The sequence below is a fragment of the Pleurodeles waltl genome, chromosome 2_2 (genome assembly GCF_031143425.1).
Source record: "Pleurodeles waltl isolate 20211129_DDA chromosome 2_2, aPleWal1.hap1.20221129, whole genome shotgun sequence".
In the NCBI taxonomy this organism is placed as follows: Eukaryota; Metazoa; Chordata; class Amphibia; order Caudata; family Salamandridae; genus Pleurodeles; species Pleurodeles waltl.
The window spans coordinates 1,103,411,246-1,103,430,165 of record NC_090439.1 but is presented as its reverse complement, the minus strand read 5'-3'; the positions used below and the strand labels follow the sequence as shown (position 1 = coordinate 1,103,430,165).

Here is an 18,920-nt window from a genome sequence, read left to right as displayed (position 1 = left end):
TAAACAAAAAAAAAAAAAAAAAAACCTTCAAAAGATTAGGAGGAAAAAAAAAAAAAAAATGTTATTACCTTTCCATCTGTTAAGAGATCTTGGTCCGTTTAACCATTCCGATGATAGTGTTTTTTTTTTATTGCAAGGCATGTTTTAAACTGAGTATTGCCCTCCATATTAAGTCAGATGGAGAAAATCAGTGTATAATTCCAATAATATATTAAATAAATATTTTAAGAGAATAAAATGCCATTATAGCACCAAATTCCAACTACAATTGTTGGAAGAATTTGGTCTCCATCCAAAATGCAGATCAAAGGGAGGAGACGGTTGCCCAAAGTGTAGACATGGGGAATATCTAACAAAAAATTTTATAAGTAGGAACCATGCAAAAAAAAAGATTACACCCAGAAGTACCTACTACTAGTAAAACAATAGAGAAATCAAAGGGTAAGGTAAAACCTATAACATATCCAAAGAGCAAATGAGAGGATCAATGCACTAAAAAATCATTTTAAAGAGCCTGCTGTGAAAGTAGTCCAGCATTTGAGGTTGTTCTCCTCCCTGATCCTTCCCAGATGCAAGCAATCCCTATAAAAAAAATATTTTAAAAAGTGCATCCTCTTTTAAAAAAAAAATATATATATATATATATATATATATATATATATATATATATATATATATATATACATACATACCTTAGTCATAAACATTGGAAATAATGAAGAAACTGAGCTTGAAAATCTTCAAGGTAGAATCCGAAGAATTACAAAAATAATCTAGAAAATAAAGATTGCAGCAAGTGGACAGGGGGATCCAACTGATGATAGACCTTTCTTTTCTCTTGTAAAAGAGTCTTAGGATGTTGCCCTCAGATTTATGATCTTAAGAGTTAAGAGAAACACAATGGTCCAGAATCTTGATATTGCATGATTATTTTCCACTTAATCTGGATGTATTGGAATTTTTTTATCTAGCTTGGAGAAAACAGACAATGTCCAAAAAACATATAGAACCCAAACTTCCTAGTCATCTCCAGGGCAATTAGAATTCCAATTAGAATTTATAGGTCTTTCCCCGGAGCTTACAGACGATTTTAACCTGTAACAACAGTACAGTTGCTCAACAGTGAAGGAGCACAACTAACCCAGGTGGAATTCTTTAAGCCGGCAATAGTGAACTTGTTACTGATGAACTGTAAACGTTTTCATATGAGAGTCTCCAAAGACCGCATAAATAGGAGCTACAATGGTGGTCTGTCGCCATTCACCCAAAATTTGGGGCTCCCACTTCCAACTGGATTAGGAGCAAAAGCAGACTCTGCAAGATTGAGGGGTCCTGAAGAATATTCCAAGCTTGTGAATCCGCTACAGTAGAAGATGCCAGTCGGTCAGTAGATGATCCCAGGCTTACAAACCCAAGGTATCTCCGACGTATAAGACTAGGACCATCCTGGATAGATAACGTAGTGTGTGCTGCTGTTTACTTCATATGTGCTACACATGATGTTAAATAATACAAGTTTAGTGATCTTTTCAGTAAAATAGGAGATGTCTGTCAATCTGAAGAAAACCAAGATGTTATCATTTTGTGGTTATTTTACCAAACGTTCCTCATTGCTTTGTACAATGTTCTTAAAAGAGGAATTGTATAGGTCATGGTCTATACCAGGTATTCAGCTTATACCTAGCTACTTTTGCACGGTCTTCGAACCAGCATGCTACAATACTAAATGTGATCGTTGAGAAGTATATTCCAGGTGCTCGGACACGAAGAGGGAACAAGATCTGCTTTACCAGCATTATGCAATCTGGTCTTAAAACGTGCTTGCACATCTCCAGGACCATAATATAAATGTGTGCACGGTTTAATTATCTAAACAAGAGGAGGAGGGTGCTCGTGGTACCTTGAAGGAGGGAAACTGCCAGTGCATAGGAAGAAGTCGAGGACACACTAGCCAACGTTAAATACAATGGTACCGACCAATGTCTCGGAAGATATACTGTTAGGCAATTTCTATTCATAGAGAGTTTATCCCACAGATATTCAACATTTGGAATTTATTTTGAAGAGGCTGATGGAGTTTGTGAATTCCTGTAGCTCGCCATTCATTCCAAATGCTGGTATATCTAGTTCTGTGACAATATCAAATGAAGAAAGAATTCTCAAAGCGGACATTCAATCATATTAGTTAATCCCTTGCCCTGGTGAAGGGGCTTAGATATAAAAGCTCCAGGAACAAGGTTTGTTGAAAAACACGGCATAGGAAAAGTAAGGAAGCAAAAGCCAGGGTGATAACTGAGGCATCTAAACGACAAAAATAACATTCTGGCACCTGCTGGCAAACGCGTCAGGGTTAAAAATATAAAATTGTTATTTGCATTCCCAGAAGAACTCAGTGCTTCATGATATAGCACTTTATGCACCAAATAACTGGTAGCTGGGGTCGTGATAGATTATGACCCATTGCCCAACCTCGGATGCTGTCTACCAACTCCTGCGAAAACGGTGTCCTTCCTGCAGAATGCCAGAAGTGCAAATGCACAGGGCCCAGACAGATGACCAACAATGTGCTTACGCAGACTCTTCAGGGGAAATGATCTATCTCCTCTCTTTAACGTTGGTTAGAATACAGCAGGTGTACCCTCTCATGGACTGGTGGTCTCTCGTTTCCTCTCTATAACGAGGGTTCCTGTAAGGATCCTGAGCACTATAGGTAATTGGCTCTCCTAGACACTGGTGGAAAGATTTTTGCTAATGCAGCATTGGGACATCTGCGAAAGTGGGTGGAGGAAAACAACTTGTCGTCCATTGAGCAGCCTGGTTATCGAGCCAAGTAGACTTTCACACCCGATAATATTACAGAACTTTAGATGGCACTGGAAATATATGCATTTCTAAAAAGGCATCCAATCAGCAACGCTTTAATTGACTATATATCAGCATTGGCATATCTAATAAACTTTAGGGCATAAACCAGCTGCCTTTCAAATACTGGCTGGTGGTCTTGGAACTCCTTGGTGCACTATACACTGAAACCTGCACCAGTTGGCGATGAGGGCGCAACTAGCCAAATTAACTGTGGTTAAAATATGTGTCCGAAGGGTTTACTGCTTTCCTCCTTCATTTTCATGACTTCTGTTGTTAAAAAATTCCCCGGTTCTCAGGTCCATCTACTTACACAAACCATTACACACAGATGTTAGCTATGATCTGGCCCCAACAGGCCAGCAACGGGAATTTAAAGACTTGCAAAATTCTGTAGGCGAGCACCTCTTGAAGGTAATCACCTCCAAGACTTAAGTGATGGTGTTTGGCCAAAAGCGGGCTCATTTTCCTTAGAGCTGGGAGGGCAAATACTAGAAAAAGCAAGATTGTTTATGTTTCTAGGTGAGCTAATGTCTGCCTCCATGAAGAACAAGCATCTAGAAAAGGAATAAATCAATGTAGAGGATAAATATTTTTCCTAATCTGAAGCGAAAAACAAGTTAAATACCTACTGCAGGTCTACAATGCAAAGTTTCACCCTGCTCTATTATACAGTATAAAATGTGTCTTTTTTACAGTGGTCCTTTTTTAAATAGAGTGGAGGGAAATCTTGACATCACTGTGCTTGGTTTGCAAAAAAATCATTTTTTTTTGTTTTATTTAAAGCACCAGGTGCTACTCCCAGGTGAGGGCACAATTTCCTAGGCTGTTGAAATACATAACTTATAAAAAAGATTTGTGGTTTGCATGTCTGGGGTGGAGAGGGAAAGCCAATCTCCTTTGAGATAGACATTTTGAAGTTGTATATTAGCAGGTAAGCTCGGGTTTTATTCTGCGACAAAAAAAGGCATAAACTGCAGGTGAGAATATAGTAAAACGAAATTCTACAGTGCAGAATTAGGACCACTGATGCGCGAAATAAGAAGCACAATGGCCTGAACTATCAACTCACCATGAGTGTGATTCGGTTTCGAAGCCCCCACCGTTCACGTGTGGAACGCTAAAAAACTGCATGGCATAAAATATGTTCAATCCCACCCCATGAACCACAAACCTGTCTCGTACAAAGCATGCTGGTCTTCTACTCTGTTCTGGAGGAATCCCCACCCATGGAATGAAGTCCTCACTGGGGAGGGGGCGGCTGTGCGGCTAGAAGCATGAGTGGTTGCGAATGAAGGGGCTTTAGGAGCAGCTCTTAATATAGGACAAGTGCACTCCATTCCCAGTGCATGACGATTGCAAGGCAAGAAACGAGCGGGAAGGTAGCAGCACTGATGGGCAGCAATGGCAAACACGTTCTGGAGAAGTGCCCTGGCAAACAGACCATTAAGGCACTTTGTGTAAAGCAAATCGAGCCCGAAGAAACCGTGTGGGGTGTTCCAGGTGGCTCCCATTCAAATTAAGTCTACAGGGACGTTGGAACTAAAGTATCCCTAAAAGGTTCGAGGTGAGCTGGTTCCATGGGCCGCGGAACATGCTGGGGATTTCGCATCCTAATTTAGTCTTAAGTGTGGTGGGGAGATCAGAAGCTTGTTTGTACATCTCAGAGTACTAGATCTGGTCATGTCGACTGCCAGGATCCCTGCGGACTGCACTTCTATTTCAGCATTGCTCTCCAACTGAAGACTGTGCTCAGTGCCAGCAGCTGCTGGTGGTTAAGACCTGGGGTCTCAGGGTATTCACAGGGCAAGTACTGCCCTAAGCGCAACAATTGTTTGCAGGACGCATTTCTACTACGTTTGTGACCTTTTGCGACTTCTGGATTCTAGGATTACCTTCTGTACATTTGCCTTTCTTCTCGATATTTCCTTCTATATATTTAAGTGAAAACTGAGTTGGGTATATCGGCACAATGCGTTGCCCCAAAGGTACGTTGACCATTCACTAAGCTCAGAACTGTCCCCCACGTGTTCGCTGCATGGAATGTGCACCCCCAGAAAGTCGGCGATTTCCTTTGTTTGAGGAATGTAGTGCTTCGCCCCCATTTTCGTCCTAAAGACCACGATTTCCAGCGCCTCATTACATTGTACGTCAGCGAGTTACAAGACATTGGATGAGCACGTGCTTCAACGTGGGTTCTGGTTTACACGAGCCAAGATGCATCGGACGTGCTGGCCCTTTAACCAGTCTGACTAAACCAGGAGCCTGCAGACAGAACGCAGCCAGAGGCGCGTCCGTCAAAAACTCCTACCAGATCGCGCTGATAATCGATCGCGTCCTGGGCTGACGTCGGGGTACGGCGACACGAGAGCGAGTGGTCTCTTTCCTAATACTAGCTGAAGTTTAAAGTACAGCCTCAAGGTGGGGCTGTTGCTACATCTTATAAATGTGTGGATAACTCACAAGAATAGTTGGGTGACATTGCAGATTCATGCAGCACATAAAGCGAACAAAGAACACACGGATTTACAGGACAAACGTAGTTCCTCTGACATGACTAGCAAGCTAGAGAACACCACAGTTTGATCTCACTTGGGTGTGCTCGTCTAGAGCCCAGCAACAACACAGCAATGCTCCCCAGAATCACTTACAGTGCCTGGCACTGACTGTCTCGGAGAGTGGACTTTCTTGGCGACGGCTTTGTCTCCAAGGGCAGTCTTGAGCTGGAAAGGTGGGGAAAATCTTTAATTACATTTTCAGAACGAAATGAAAAGGCACTGCAAGCGGCAGGGGCTGGATGGCTGCAGGCAGACATGCAGGAAGAGAAGCTGCAAAGCATGAAGCTATGTGGAAAAGAGGAAACGGGCAAACAGTGGTAACACTTGGCAAAGTCAGCAGGTCCTGGGCGCCTGCCACCCTTCTGGGGTTGTCACGGTTTCCATACAACTGTTCAGGGGAGCTTACAGGCCCTCGCGCTATATAGCTAAAAAAACAATTTTACAAATTGTTGGAAAAACTGAAGTTACCAATTACTGGCGGAATAACCCACTGCCCAATGGTGTAATGAGTGGAAGAAAAAAATGTGAATGACAACAGGCTTATTATATGAAGAGGGCTTGCTGAAAGCCCCTCTAATTAATATGGTATATAGAATAAATATGTACATATATTCGCAGAGCCTTTAAAAAAAAAAAAAAAAAAAAAAGGGACTGACAATGGCCTAATCCTATCAGCTGGGAATTCTAAAAGTAGGGACCCCGAGTAGAAAGTGCCCTACCGCTCATGGGTCACAGCTTAAAACAGGGGACTAGATAGAAAAATCAAGGTTACTGCTCTGCAGAGTTCTTACTCTGGTGTGGGAATAAGTAGATTGGTAACGTACCTGTAATTCATACACCCAGTTTTGAAATTAATTCGGGCGTACTGGGAGCCAGTGGTGGGTAATGTGATCTTTTGTAACGAGGCCCTAGATGAGCAGAACCAGGGTATTTTGACAGTCCTGTAGACCACAGATCTAGTATTCTTGAAAACTAGGATACACAATTGCCAGTAATTGAAGGGAGAGGTGGATGGTGGCACCAACCACCGAAGATTTAGGTCACACAGAAAGACGTGGGAAATAGGTCACCCCACAATGCAGCAATAGCGACTGTTACATGGGATTTTCTTTCAAATGCATATTTGGAGTTGCCTAGCCCCCTACCCTCTTCTTCCATTTGCAATAGGTCTCAGTAGACACTGCAAGAGAATCAAGCAAACGAGGTCATGCTTCAAGGTGCTATTTCTCAGATTCTCTACAGAAAAATGTGAGATATGAGCGTCTTAAAGGCATCACTATGTTATGCAGATTTGTATATTGCACCATAACCCTGGAGGGTATCCTGGTGCAAAGAAGGCGAGTCTCTAGTCAACCTAAGGGCCTTTGTGGGACTAATCGAAAAACACAGTCAAGTCTTCAGCTTCTTGTGGAATTTCAGAAGCGAGAAGGAGGCTCTTATGTATAGCGGCAGGTCGGTAGGCTGAGGCTTGACCACCAGATCTGGTTTTCTGTATGCATGGGATGTGTCAAAGTAGGAGTCTGGACAAGCAGGGGGCAGGCGACCAACCTGTATGGTGCCAGGCTGACTGGGTCTTTCAGGGTGAAAGGGACAGATCCATTGGAGTGCTTGTCCTTGGATTCAGATGTCACAGATGCGTTGGATGAGAATGAAATGGGAGACCATGTCAAGTGTTGCAGAGAGGTCCAGGTAGATTAGGACCACCATGTCTCCTCTGAGCAGAGTCATGCGGATGTCATCCGTGGCAACAATGAGGGCATTTTCTGTGCTATGGTTGGGTCTGAAACCAAACTTGAGTTGGTGGTCGTTGAGATATTCAGTGAGGTGTCTGGTGATGTTTTCTCCAAGAATTATCCTCCCCCCTAGTATGGTAGTCAACTTTGGATTAATAACTAATCTACCCCTTGAAGTTAGAATTGAGGCAAATGTGATGACTTGCCAGGTACAAAGTATCCCAGTCATGCACTACTGCCTAGCATCCACCCAAAAGAGCCTTAGACACTTGCATAGAATAGAAACAGCTTAGATAAATTGGTGTGGCCAGATGGTTAAAGGAGAGGTTGGCATTTTCATCTTACCTGGCATGTCCAGATAGTTAAAAAAAAAAAAAAAAAATCATCTTATTGTATGTATTAGATACACTGACTTCAAAACCATGCAGAGGCCGTATCTCCAGCAATAGGTATGGGACTTATAACCCCATTATTGGGGGGGGGGGAGGTTTACTTTGGTTAGGACGCACCTCCCTAGTCCTCCTTCCTCTTCTGCCGGCAGAGATATACAGCGTGGGCCGAGGCACTTTGTAGAGCGGGAGGACGATGATGAGGTAGCCGGGGAATGATGCCTTGGAACAGTGACAGACAGCGGCGGGGGCAGACGAGGGAGCCCTGAGGTGCCCCTGGGGGCGAGACGAGTGAGGCTTCAAGCAGGTGGTGTGCCACACGGGAGTAGGTGTGGCGCTGACAGACGCCTGAACCAGGGCCGAGCTGGAAGGGTGGTGAGTCCCTGTAACGCCAGCAATATCACCCTCGCGGTGGAGCGCGGGGTCCAGAGGAGGGCTATGTTGGCGCCCCAGGCCGGGGGAGGTGCACGCCGCCCCCACTGAATTCAACAAGGAGCGGCACTTGCACCGGAGTGGGACGGACGCCACTGTCAGGAGAAGGAGTCCGGGTAGCGGCCTGGGAAACAGAGGCAGCACCGGTTATGGACCTGCCGGAGGGGAGGGGGGCACATCCTGTGCCTGGGACAGAAGTGAGTTGCTGACTGAAATACGCAGCGGCTGAGTGAACCGCCCGCAAGGGACCCACAGGGTCTGCCATTGGGCGGAAGGACAAGAGACAGGCCGGGGGTTAGAGACCAGAGAGCCCCAGGGCCACCTCACAGTTCTGCACCGGAGGGACTTGGGAGTGGCATGACCCCAACCAGCGCATCAACTTTTCCTGCGGGCGACGGGTGAGTCCCTGGGCCCGGAGCAAGAGTCGATCGGCCTGACCGGTGCGGTGTGAAGACTCAGACGCAGAAGGTTAAGGATAATAGCAGAGCACGATCCCGGACTCCGAAGCCGACTCAATTGGTCAATTCTGGAACACCCCTGGCCCCGGTTGCAGAGGCTGGGCACTGCGGCCAGTCTCCAGGGGAGACTGACCGTGACTGGCAGCCAAGGCATGCACTCGCTCCAAGAAGAAGTGCTCCCTAAAGGACATGTTGACAAAGGTGACTGCCCCAGAGCACCTGCATCTATCGATCCAAAGCGTAACCGGAGAAGCAGATGAGGCAGAGGGACTGGTTATGCGCTCCTTTCTTGAAGCGCTCTTCACCTCCCTGAAAGATGATCTCCAAAACCTCAAGAGGGATTGGTCACAAGACCTGAAGATCGTCCAAAAGGACCTTGCTGACAATGGGGACAGAGTTTCAACTCTAGAGGATAATACAGCAGCAGAGACGAGGAAATAGAGGTCCTACAACAAGAGGGTATCCGCCTCCGCGATCAACATGCAGATTTGGAGGCACACGCCAAAGAGCTTGAGAACACATTGCGTCATAACAATATTTACATACAAGGAGTGCCCACAGCTGCAGAGGGAAATGCTATTACGGCATATGTACAAGCTCTCTTCGCCCACATATTGGGCCCCGACGATCCCCTAGTGCAGTTCGACAGAGCACACAGGATGGGTCTCCCTCAGGCCTCATCCTTTTGCCCAGCAGATATCCTGGTCTGCGTCCACAAATTCCCCATAAAGGAGAGGATTATATGGAAGGCAAGGGAGCTCCATCCTTTGACTTTCAGGGACCACACACCGGCACCATACTAGGATCTCTCTGCCATCAAACTGCAGAAAAGGACTTCCGCCCAGTAACATCCTGCCTCCGGGGAAGGAGAGTGTGCTACTCATGGGGACATTCGTTCGGTATTATTTTGAAATGGGAGGACCCACTACACCAGATCAGATCCCTCTCGGCAGCATGCAAACTTCTGGGCATAGGCAAGGATGCAGGCTCGGGAAGCAAGTCGGGCTCACCCTCTCACAGATCAACGAAGAGACAGATGGCACAGGCACCCTCCGGGGACCTCCATCCGGGACCAGACATCATGGCACAGAACAGCGGGTGGTGCTGGACAAGTTGGCTGGAACCCCAGATGGCCTGGGCCGTGCCTGGACACTGAGATCTAGGCTGACTTAAGCAAGGGGCAGCACACTGTCGATTGTTCTGCTCTGCGGGCGGTAGAGGGGAGGTTGGGGTGTGAAGTGACGAAAAGGAGGAACACGTCGGCACACAACTGCAGATTCTACTTCTCCACTGGAAGGTGGATGGGCAGGGACCCAAAACTCCCCCACCGTAGGACATTGTTATGTTTAAAGTTCTTGTTTACTTTAGGGGTTACAAGGTAGGGACACTCAACAACAAAGGCTGGGCTACACATTGAGTATCTAACCTGGCTATGAAGAATGGGGAGAGTAGGAAGAGAGCTGAGGGCAACACTGGGGAGGGGGACCACAGACAGGGGCAACCACCACGCACCCATTCAACATCTACACCAAATGACTAGACTGTACATACTCACTTAACAGAAAAAGTCTTGAATAGCCCAGCCAAAACGCAAGACTGTCCTTTCACACCTAGAACAAACAAAAGCAGACACATGCCCCTTACAGGAGACCCACCTTCAGGCTAAGGATTAGTACCGACTGAAGTCTTGTGGCTTCCCACAACAATTGCACTCTTGTCAGGCGGGTAAGTCAGCGGGGGTAGCAATTCTATTTTTAAAATCATTCAAAGGGAAGGCGGAAGACAAAGTAGCAGAGATTAAAGGAGGGCTCCTAGCATATCATGTGCAGGTGGGAGGGCAAGCCTGGCCCTGACCTCAATATATGTGTCCCGAATATCAACCAAGAAACCTTCATTCGTAACTCAGTCACTGACATGTTGTGCTCCAAAGATCAGCTGGTTCTACTTGGGGGAGGACTTAATCTGGTGTTCAACAATAGCATGGATCGCTCTGTCCAGCGTCTTGGGATGTCGGGAGATCTCAAGGGGTAAGAAGTGGTGGGTGGGGGTGAGGGGGGGGGGGGGGGGAAGGGTTGGCTGATAGGCTACAGGAAATGGGACTTCATGATTTGTTGAGGCTGATCCATTCCAACTCCCAGGACTTTACTTTGTATTCCCATGCACATAAAAAATATGGTAGGCTGGACCACTTCCTGGGGACGAGAGCACTACAACATATGACCACGGCTGTTGAAATGGAACCCCGTTCATTATCTGATCACTTGGCAGTCGTGATTGACCTCTCATTCCTCCTGATGGGTCGAGCTAACTGTGTTTGGAGACAGAGGCTCTCTTGCGTCGGCCCGTGGTCGTCTCACAGATTGAGCGAGTTATTGATAACTATTTAGCGACCAACGACATCTTGGCCGTAGTGATATGGGACGCACTAAAAGCAGTAGTCCGAGCTGAATTTCTGGCAATTTCTGCACAGACAACAAACTATTACAGAAAAAGAGGGAACAGCTAGAGAGACAAGTTAAAGAGCCAGAGCACATTCACCACCACACAGGGCCACCCAGGGTATGGAGACAACTGGAAGCCTACCGGAAATAACTGGCACAAATAGACCTAGAAGCGGCAGAATACTCCATACTTCGGCTGAAACACTCTTTCTCTCTGGGGGGCAACAAGCCCGGGCGACTTTTTAGTCAATAGACTCCACGCATAGCGCCAAGCAATGACTGTGGACGCACTGGCTCAGCCAGACGACTCCCTGCCCCAGACTGACTCACAGATCGCAGCCAAGTTCGAAGACACTTAAAGGGATCTCTATACTACCCAAAACATACCGCCGCCACTTTAGATAGCTATCTGCGGTTGGCCAACATCACTCCTTTGCCCAGGAGTGCTCAAAGCTAGACTAACCCATTCAGGTTGAGAAGGCTTTTTCAGCAAATGCCTGCTTACAACCAAACAAGTCACCGGGTCCAGATGGATACCTAGCGAGTATCTAGAAGACTTTCTGCCAGCGGCTAGCACCCCTCCTGACCAGAGTCTAACTCTATAAAAGGCCCACATGATCTTTCCCCGACTATGAGGGATGCTTCCATTATACCAAGAAGATACTACATATCATAGACAAAGCTAAAACATCCGGAAAGGACATTTTGCTGCTGGCAGTGGACGCTGAAAAGGCCTTTGACCAGGTCCTCTGGCCATACTTAATAGAGACACTCACCCACTTTACCATAGGACCACACATACGAAATTGGACCCTAAGCACTTCTAGTCAACCAAGGGCAATCGTCAGTGTTAACGGGCACACATCAGCATTCTTTTTTAAAGGCAAGAGGCCCACACCAGGGGTGTCCGTTCTCACCACTGCTTTTTACGCTCTACATGGAGCCCTTTGCCCAGCATGCTGGAGACCATACAGGTATCGGGAGGAGGACCACACCATCTGCCTGTACGCAGATTACATTATAGTGGCCCTCGACAACCCCGCCACAGCTCTGCCTGCTTTCCTGGAGGAGGCATTTGGCGCAGCGGCTGAATTCCGTAATAATGTCCAGAAATTGCAGGCTCTGAACACATCGGTCTCCCTGCAAACTATGATACTGCTCTCAGGTTGCACCCCTGTTCAATGGACTAACGACACTATCCCCTACTTGGGCATTCAACTGGCCACAGCAGTGCCTACCACAGCACAAGTGAACTATAGGGCTCCCATGCAACAGGTAAAGCGTAACCTTAATAAGTGGCACCGATACTCCCTTTCTTGGCTAGGCCGCATCGCATGCTACTGAAAATCCTTTTTTTATTCCACTCCCTACCTGTTACTCCCCCACCCGGTACAACGGAAAAGCTACAGAAAGATGGCTTGCTTCATCTGGGTGGATAAGTGTCCCTGGATGACCCGGACCCTGAGTCCCAGACCCATGAGGGAAGGCTGGTTACGCATTCTGAATCTCTAGACATTATCAGGCGGCAAAGCTCTGCTATCTAGTTGAGTGGTCACGTGCAGAATCCGAGAAGCCTTTCCTCAGAAAGCCACAGATACTCTGGGGTCTTTCTTCATCCCTGGTCACGGAGCCCACACTCAGAGCCTGGGACAGGGTGGCCCTAGCGATGGGCCTGACTACATTCCCGTCCCTCCTGGCCCCTATACTAGACAACTCCGATTTTATGCCAGGGCAAAATTGTTGGTCATTCCGTTAGTGACAGACTAGCGGTTGCAGGTCCATCGGTCATCTGTATGATGCAGACGAGGTCCAATCCTAAAAAAAAAAAAAAAAAAAAAAAAAAAAAAAAAAAAAAAAAAAACACTAAAGGCAGAGGTTGGGCTGCCAGATTAGAAGAGACACAGATACTTCCAGATCGGCCACTGGGTCACTCACTCTGCCCTCCGACCTGGGGCCCAGAGACTGCGGACACCCTTCGAACAATGGCTTCTTTGGAAGCTCACAGATAAAGGAATGGTGTCCGACTTGTACGCCACCCTGGTCCGAGCTCCCTTGAGCCAGCAACCCTCAGGACAACGTCACTGGGAACAGGAGGCATGACACCCACAGAGTGGGGGGGATATTTACTGTAGACCCTACCACATAGGCAGCAACCCGAAAGGCACAGAAACAGCAGTTAAAATCACTATGTACTGGTATCAAACACCCCCACAACTTAGACAATGCTACTCCACTCAATTGGATGAATGTTGAAGACTGTGTGGAGTGCAAGGCACACTGCTTCACATTCTGTGGGAATGGCCTGGGAATTCTCAGTTCTGGACCCAGGTCCTACAGGATATAGATACTCACCTCAACACCCAGCTACCAAGGTTCCTGCTGTACATTATACTTGGCCTCCCCACCCCACTGTCATTCCCACTCAAAACGCAAAGGGGGCAACAGATAGGCCTGGTGCTGCGAGCAGCACAACAAACCATTCTCGCACACTGGGGTACCACCATGCTTCCCACCCATCGAGAATGCCTCTATAGGCTCTGGTATATCTTGGGAATGGAGAAACTCTCCCTGACATTGGTGTCTCAAGGAGAATCCTGTAGCGACCTCTGGAGCCCTTTTATTAAGCTAGTATCCTACAAATTCAGAGAGCTGACATGTCCTAGATACCTAAAGTTGCTGCGACTGTTGGAGAGCTCGTAGCGTGTCCCACTTTATAGAATGCAACACATTTGCTGTCAGCTCACCCCTTTTTCAACACTTTGCTTGAACCTCCACCAGAAGGGGGGGCTCGGGCCTGGGAAATAAAAACTCATCGTGGCACTGGTGTCCTAAGGAATACTCAATGGCGACCTCCAGATCTCATCTAGCAAGTAATTACTCTGCAAACTCGGGGAATTGACATGCCTTCGTAACCCATAATTGCAGCGACACAGGATACGGCCATAGACAGATATACCGATTAGGAAATACCACAATTGGTATTGCCCATTTTCCTTTTGTGATGAAGCTTGAGTGCCCATCAAGAGGTGAAGTGGGGGTTGATATTATTGGGAATGTTTAAGGATGTTACCTCTTATGTCCACGTCCATCACTGTTTCTGTTATGTGGTTGATGTTTTTCCGACCACGAAATAATACAAAAAAAATATTGTTGTAAAAAGAGCTACTGTACTATGCAGAAACTTTCTTTTAATGGGAAAAGGGCATAACAACTAGGATCTTTGACCCAGTAAATAACTTTAAACCATCCAAGACTGCATGAACGTTATCTGCCTTCATCGCAATAATGGGAAATCCACTTTTGTCTTAGGATGGAAAGTCTCACTGGTCAATAGACCACTACAAAAGGGGAAGCACTCCCACTTGCGAAGAAAGTAAATATTTAAGGACCATGATAGGATCTGACATGAGATAGGAAAGGGCAGGCCAGGCAGTCTAGTAAAAAGGCTTTTTTATTTAATACTTCAAATTAAAAGAGAAAGGCAGACTCCAAAATCGAGTATCACTGTCTATATGTAGGCATTCTAGGCAAGCTACCTTCAACATTTTCACAGATGTTTAAATGGTCCAATCTTGATGGGCTGCCAAACATCAATTGGGGATTTACACATTTGCAATTCAGAATTACCATTCACATACTTTCAAGGCAGTTCTAATTGCAAGAGATTCGCACAGAATCACGAGTAGACAATTGTTTATAGTGCCCCAAGAAACTGGTAGTTATGTGATGTGCCACAGGAGTACCCACCACACACAACTGAAGAAAAATAAAAATTGGCCTAGGAGTTTCAAAGTTGGAAAGGCCCTTCTTTCATTTCCCTGCACACTTATAAGGCATCTTACTTCTGGTAAGGAAAGGGACTTCACAAACCCTCTGCCTGGTGCAGTTTAAATATTTGCACCAGGCGTATATGACACCCGGCGCATGTGGCAGGAGGGCATCTGTGATTCTCTGGAATGTTACAAGTCATAGGATCCCATAGAGTTTTTTTCCCCCACGCAAAGTATGGCAGTGCCCTGCAAACAATCCTACCGAACCCCACATTTAAAGATTCACTCTGCAGTCGTAGGGTCCCCAATTGAACTACAACCCCGAATTGCACTCTTGGGCATTATGTAAGACATTAGTGGGCCTCGGGCAGATAGAACACTGGTTGGCCTGGGCACTCTACTGGCTAAAAGGGATACAGCCAGACATTGGATATCTCTTATAGCTCCCTCAATAGAGGCATAGATAAGGGGCATGGACTGGTGTGGCAAACAAAAACTATATATGAAGGAAGAGGCTGCCCCACAAAACTCCAGAGGCTGTGGAAGAGGGGGGGGGGGGGGGGGGGGGGACTACCATGGCCTGGTGGATTAGCAAAATGTTGTCACGCCACCGTGTTTTGAGGGATAATGACCAGAACTGAACCTGTGAATGCATTATCATACGAGTCATTTCACTTGAGAAACTGGGCAGAACAGAGCAACTATTGTTTTTGTATGTTGTGTAAAAGCAATAAAGTCACAGAGGTGGAACGTTTAGAGAACCAAGGTGTGGAATGAAGCCCTCTTATTGGGAGCCTCCATAAAGTGCAAAGAACTTTGAAAACATTTATGTTGATGGCGCGGCAACTGTTTTGCAGTCTCCGACTGTGTGTAAAGTGCAGCACCAAGAAGCAACACTGTTCGCTACATGAAAAAAATTATGTATAACACTGAAAGGGTTGTCTATCTTCAAACATGTCTACCAGCGCTAGCTATGCTTTGGCTACATCTTGTGCACGGTCATTTTTTTTCCCTATCAAATCTACTCCTGAAAAAGGGAGGAAAAAAAAAAAAAAAAAAAAAAAAAAAACTTGTAGCACTAAAATAGCTTACCTGTAACAGAGGCAGGTGGATACATATTCACAAGCATATTGTGTTTAAATGAGTGCGACTAAGACGCCCAGTGGCTACTTCAAATGACTAATACCAAGTCACAGTGGGTAATTATTAGGGTGCAGTATGCCACCTACAGTTATTCTGGTTCCATAAAGAGACTGTGGGCTGCTGTCTGCAGGGGCAGGTGTCTCTAGGTGGAGGAGGGGAAGTGGCAGAAGTGACAGTGGGATGAAGATCTGGTTTTGAGACCTTGCACTGCACCAAACCTTGTATTTAATCGGAGTGATCAGTTGGTCTTGTGTCGAAGACTTGTGTGCATGGGCGCATTGCTGTTCCAGTTATAGTGTTGAGCTCCACCGGTCAGGTAACGTTGACCATATCTGCCCGACTGATGGGTTCTTGTTTAACCCTAGACATTTATCTATTATGAGGTCCAGACAACAACCTAATTTTGATCTAAAATAATTAGTTACATTAAAACCAGAGTTTGAACAAGAAAGTAGCAAAATAACTTATAAGGTATAATAAATACATTTTGTTATGCAAGCACACTCCACTCTAACGTCATACTAGAACACCAGGCATACAATCTGTCACACCACCAGGTGACAACCAGGTGCTGCAGGTTTTACATGCCAAAAACCAATGCAGGTAATTATGTCAGAAGACAGACAAAAAGGGTTTAAGATTAGGTTAAAAAGCAAAGCGGGGAATGGATTATGGAAATATGGAGAAAGCAGATGCATGCAAAGCAGAGATGTGCAAACAAATGTTTTTGGCTCTCAAGAGACCCACTCCTATGAGAATCCGGGGCTTGCCAAAGAACAGAAATCCCTTCGCTGAAAGTAGTCAGTGGCCAGGACCATCACTGCAGGTTCCTGGGACGTACTTCAAAGCTCTACCACTGCGCCATCTGTTCACTTAGTTCAACATCACCTTCCCACCAGGAGAGCTACACAGCAATGCACCAAGCAAGGACAGCGACTCAGGCCTCATAGAAAGTTCTTCAATGAAAGGCAAGGTCAGTTCTACTGACCACCAGCTAGAATGTTTTAACTCAAAACCATTTTACTCTAAAACACCCAAAAGTATTGCAATTTAAATCTAACCTACTCAAGAGTCATCACCTTGTATGGTTAGACTTAAAAAAAAATCCATTCACGGGTGCTGTGTTACAATGGTAACAGCGGAGCTCTGAGATAATGCTTTAACCATCATAATCTGGCATGGTCATTTCAGATGTGCCAAGTGTGCCAGAGCTGCACACAGGTGGGATACATGCTTCTGGAGGCTGGCACTTGAGATCAAGACGGACCAGAATAATTAACCAAAACCACTCCGCTACAACCAGAAGGAGAGTTTAAAACTAGCCCCCTCAGTGAGATGAATGGACTTGGGGCCTTGTGGAAGCAGCCTTTTACTTGACCCAGTACTGTAATAAAAACTGGAGGGCCACATAGCCAAAACAATGCTCACTGCTCCTCCCTCCACCTACCCTATCCTACCTTATCCTTGCCACGGATCTCACAGATCCTTTCTGTTCCTGTCTTACTGCACTGCCTTCCGAGCAAGCTGAAGATGAAATTCAATTCACCCTGCTAGTCCGCGAGGCCCCGCTCAGTCGGTTGCCCTACTTCCAGGAAGTACCTCTGGAAACCGTTAGTAGAAACTCGGGGGAACAACTGAGGTTTTATTTTGATGAGTGGACTAACTCAAACACAGCATTCAAGCAGTACCAGAGGATCAGCTAAAAGGTGAGAACCCCCCCTCCCTTTCACAGGACTGCACTTCGCTTCAACACTCAGTTACTTATTGCATAAACTGAACACCACAATAAGGACTTGGGACCCAACAGTGAACTACGCCTAAAGTCCAAGAGTATCTTCAGCCTGTACCTGCCCCGCTCCCTGCTAACGGACGAGAGAACACGGATGAGCCACTTCCTGTATGTTACCAGTGACATATTTTAAGGTACTAGCATAATGACCTAAGAAGGCAGACATTTCCCTAATAGCTTCGTCTGGGAGAGTGTTCGGAGACTCTGGGCCCGATTTAGATATTGGCAGATGGGTTACTCTGTAACAACAGTGACGGATGTACCATTCTAAATCCAGGAGAAAATAATGGGATTTAGATTTCAGCAGACTGGATACCTGTGAAAGTTGTCTCTAAATCAGGCCCTTTGTCTGTTGCTCTGACCTTCCTAGAAGAGGCACAAGAGGGTTAAACTTTTTAACAAAGATTTTTTTATTGACTTTGCCAGGAATTCAACAAACCACCTCACGTGGGTAAACTTGGTATTGCGGTGGTTTAGGCTTTTGACCAAGAAGTAGGCTCCTCATGCTACAGTAAAGAATTTCGCTCTGCACTAGTGGGCTTGTGTTTATGGTTAGCATATACCTACTTCCATTCTATACGTGGCTTCATGGCACGTCACTTGTATTTGCGCTTCAAATGTCCTAACGCGGAACATAGCAAAACCCTAGCTGGGTGACAAATATGAAGACAAGAAGCATTTAACCACAAACCTTCGTAATTAAGAGCAGGAGGGAGGAAAGCCCGGTCCATATGTAAGGTGTAACAAAAAGAAGTACCGGCATGGAGGTGTTGGATGGGGAGGCTATGGCGGTGCTCCGGGAGGTGCTAGTTCTTTACAACACCTTAACAGTGCAGCAAAGAGTAATTTAACGGCCATACACAATAATGGCAAGGCTCAGTTCCTATAGAAACGGTGAGAGCCAGATAGTTCACTGCCTACAAAGTGATTTCATAGGAGAGAACTGGTGCCACCAAACACCTCAGCATCTCCACCTGCTGCTGGACCACTTCGACCTAAACCTCTTGCTTCCATTTCAACCTCCACTCCCGCCACACCCAAGGTCTCCCTACAGAGACCAGCACACTGAGGGGACTGTGACCCTACACAATCCCTTTCTTGTGTCTTTTAATTGTAGTACTGCAAGTGCCTCCCCCACCTCTTTGCTTTGTAGCCATATTACACTTTTTATAGAGGTGTACAGCTAACTACAATTCATGTGCACAAGTACAATTAACCCTACATTGCAGTTTCTGTTTAAACAAATGCTATTTCTTTGCACAAATCCAGAAAGGAAAGAAACAAGACGCAGGGCCATTAGCAGTGCAGTGCTCCGTAGTCTACAAAAATTCTTCAACTGTTTTAA

General features: G+C 46.1%; 1 protein-coding gene across 6 annotated transcripts in view; it reads right to left on the bottom strand.

Annotated features, from left to right (window-relative positions):
- EEF1D (eukaryotic translation elongation factor 1 delta) overlaps nucleotides 1–18,920 on the bottom strand; it is an 88,836-nt gene that overhangs the window by 33,592 nt on the left and 36,324 nt on the right. For 3 of the 6 annotated variants that reach the window (XM_069220883.1, XM_069220884.1, XM_069220886.1), the window contains one exon: nucleotides 5,514–5,585. The exons of the other annotated variants lie outside the window; for them this stretch is intronic. In XM_069220883.1, coding sequence (XP_069076984.1) covers nucleotides 5,514–5,585 — 72 coding nt within the window. The remainder of the gene's footprint in view (nucleotides 1–5,513; nucleotides 5,586–18,920) is intronic. 6 annotated transcript variants of the gene reach the window in all.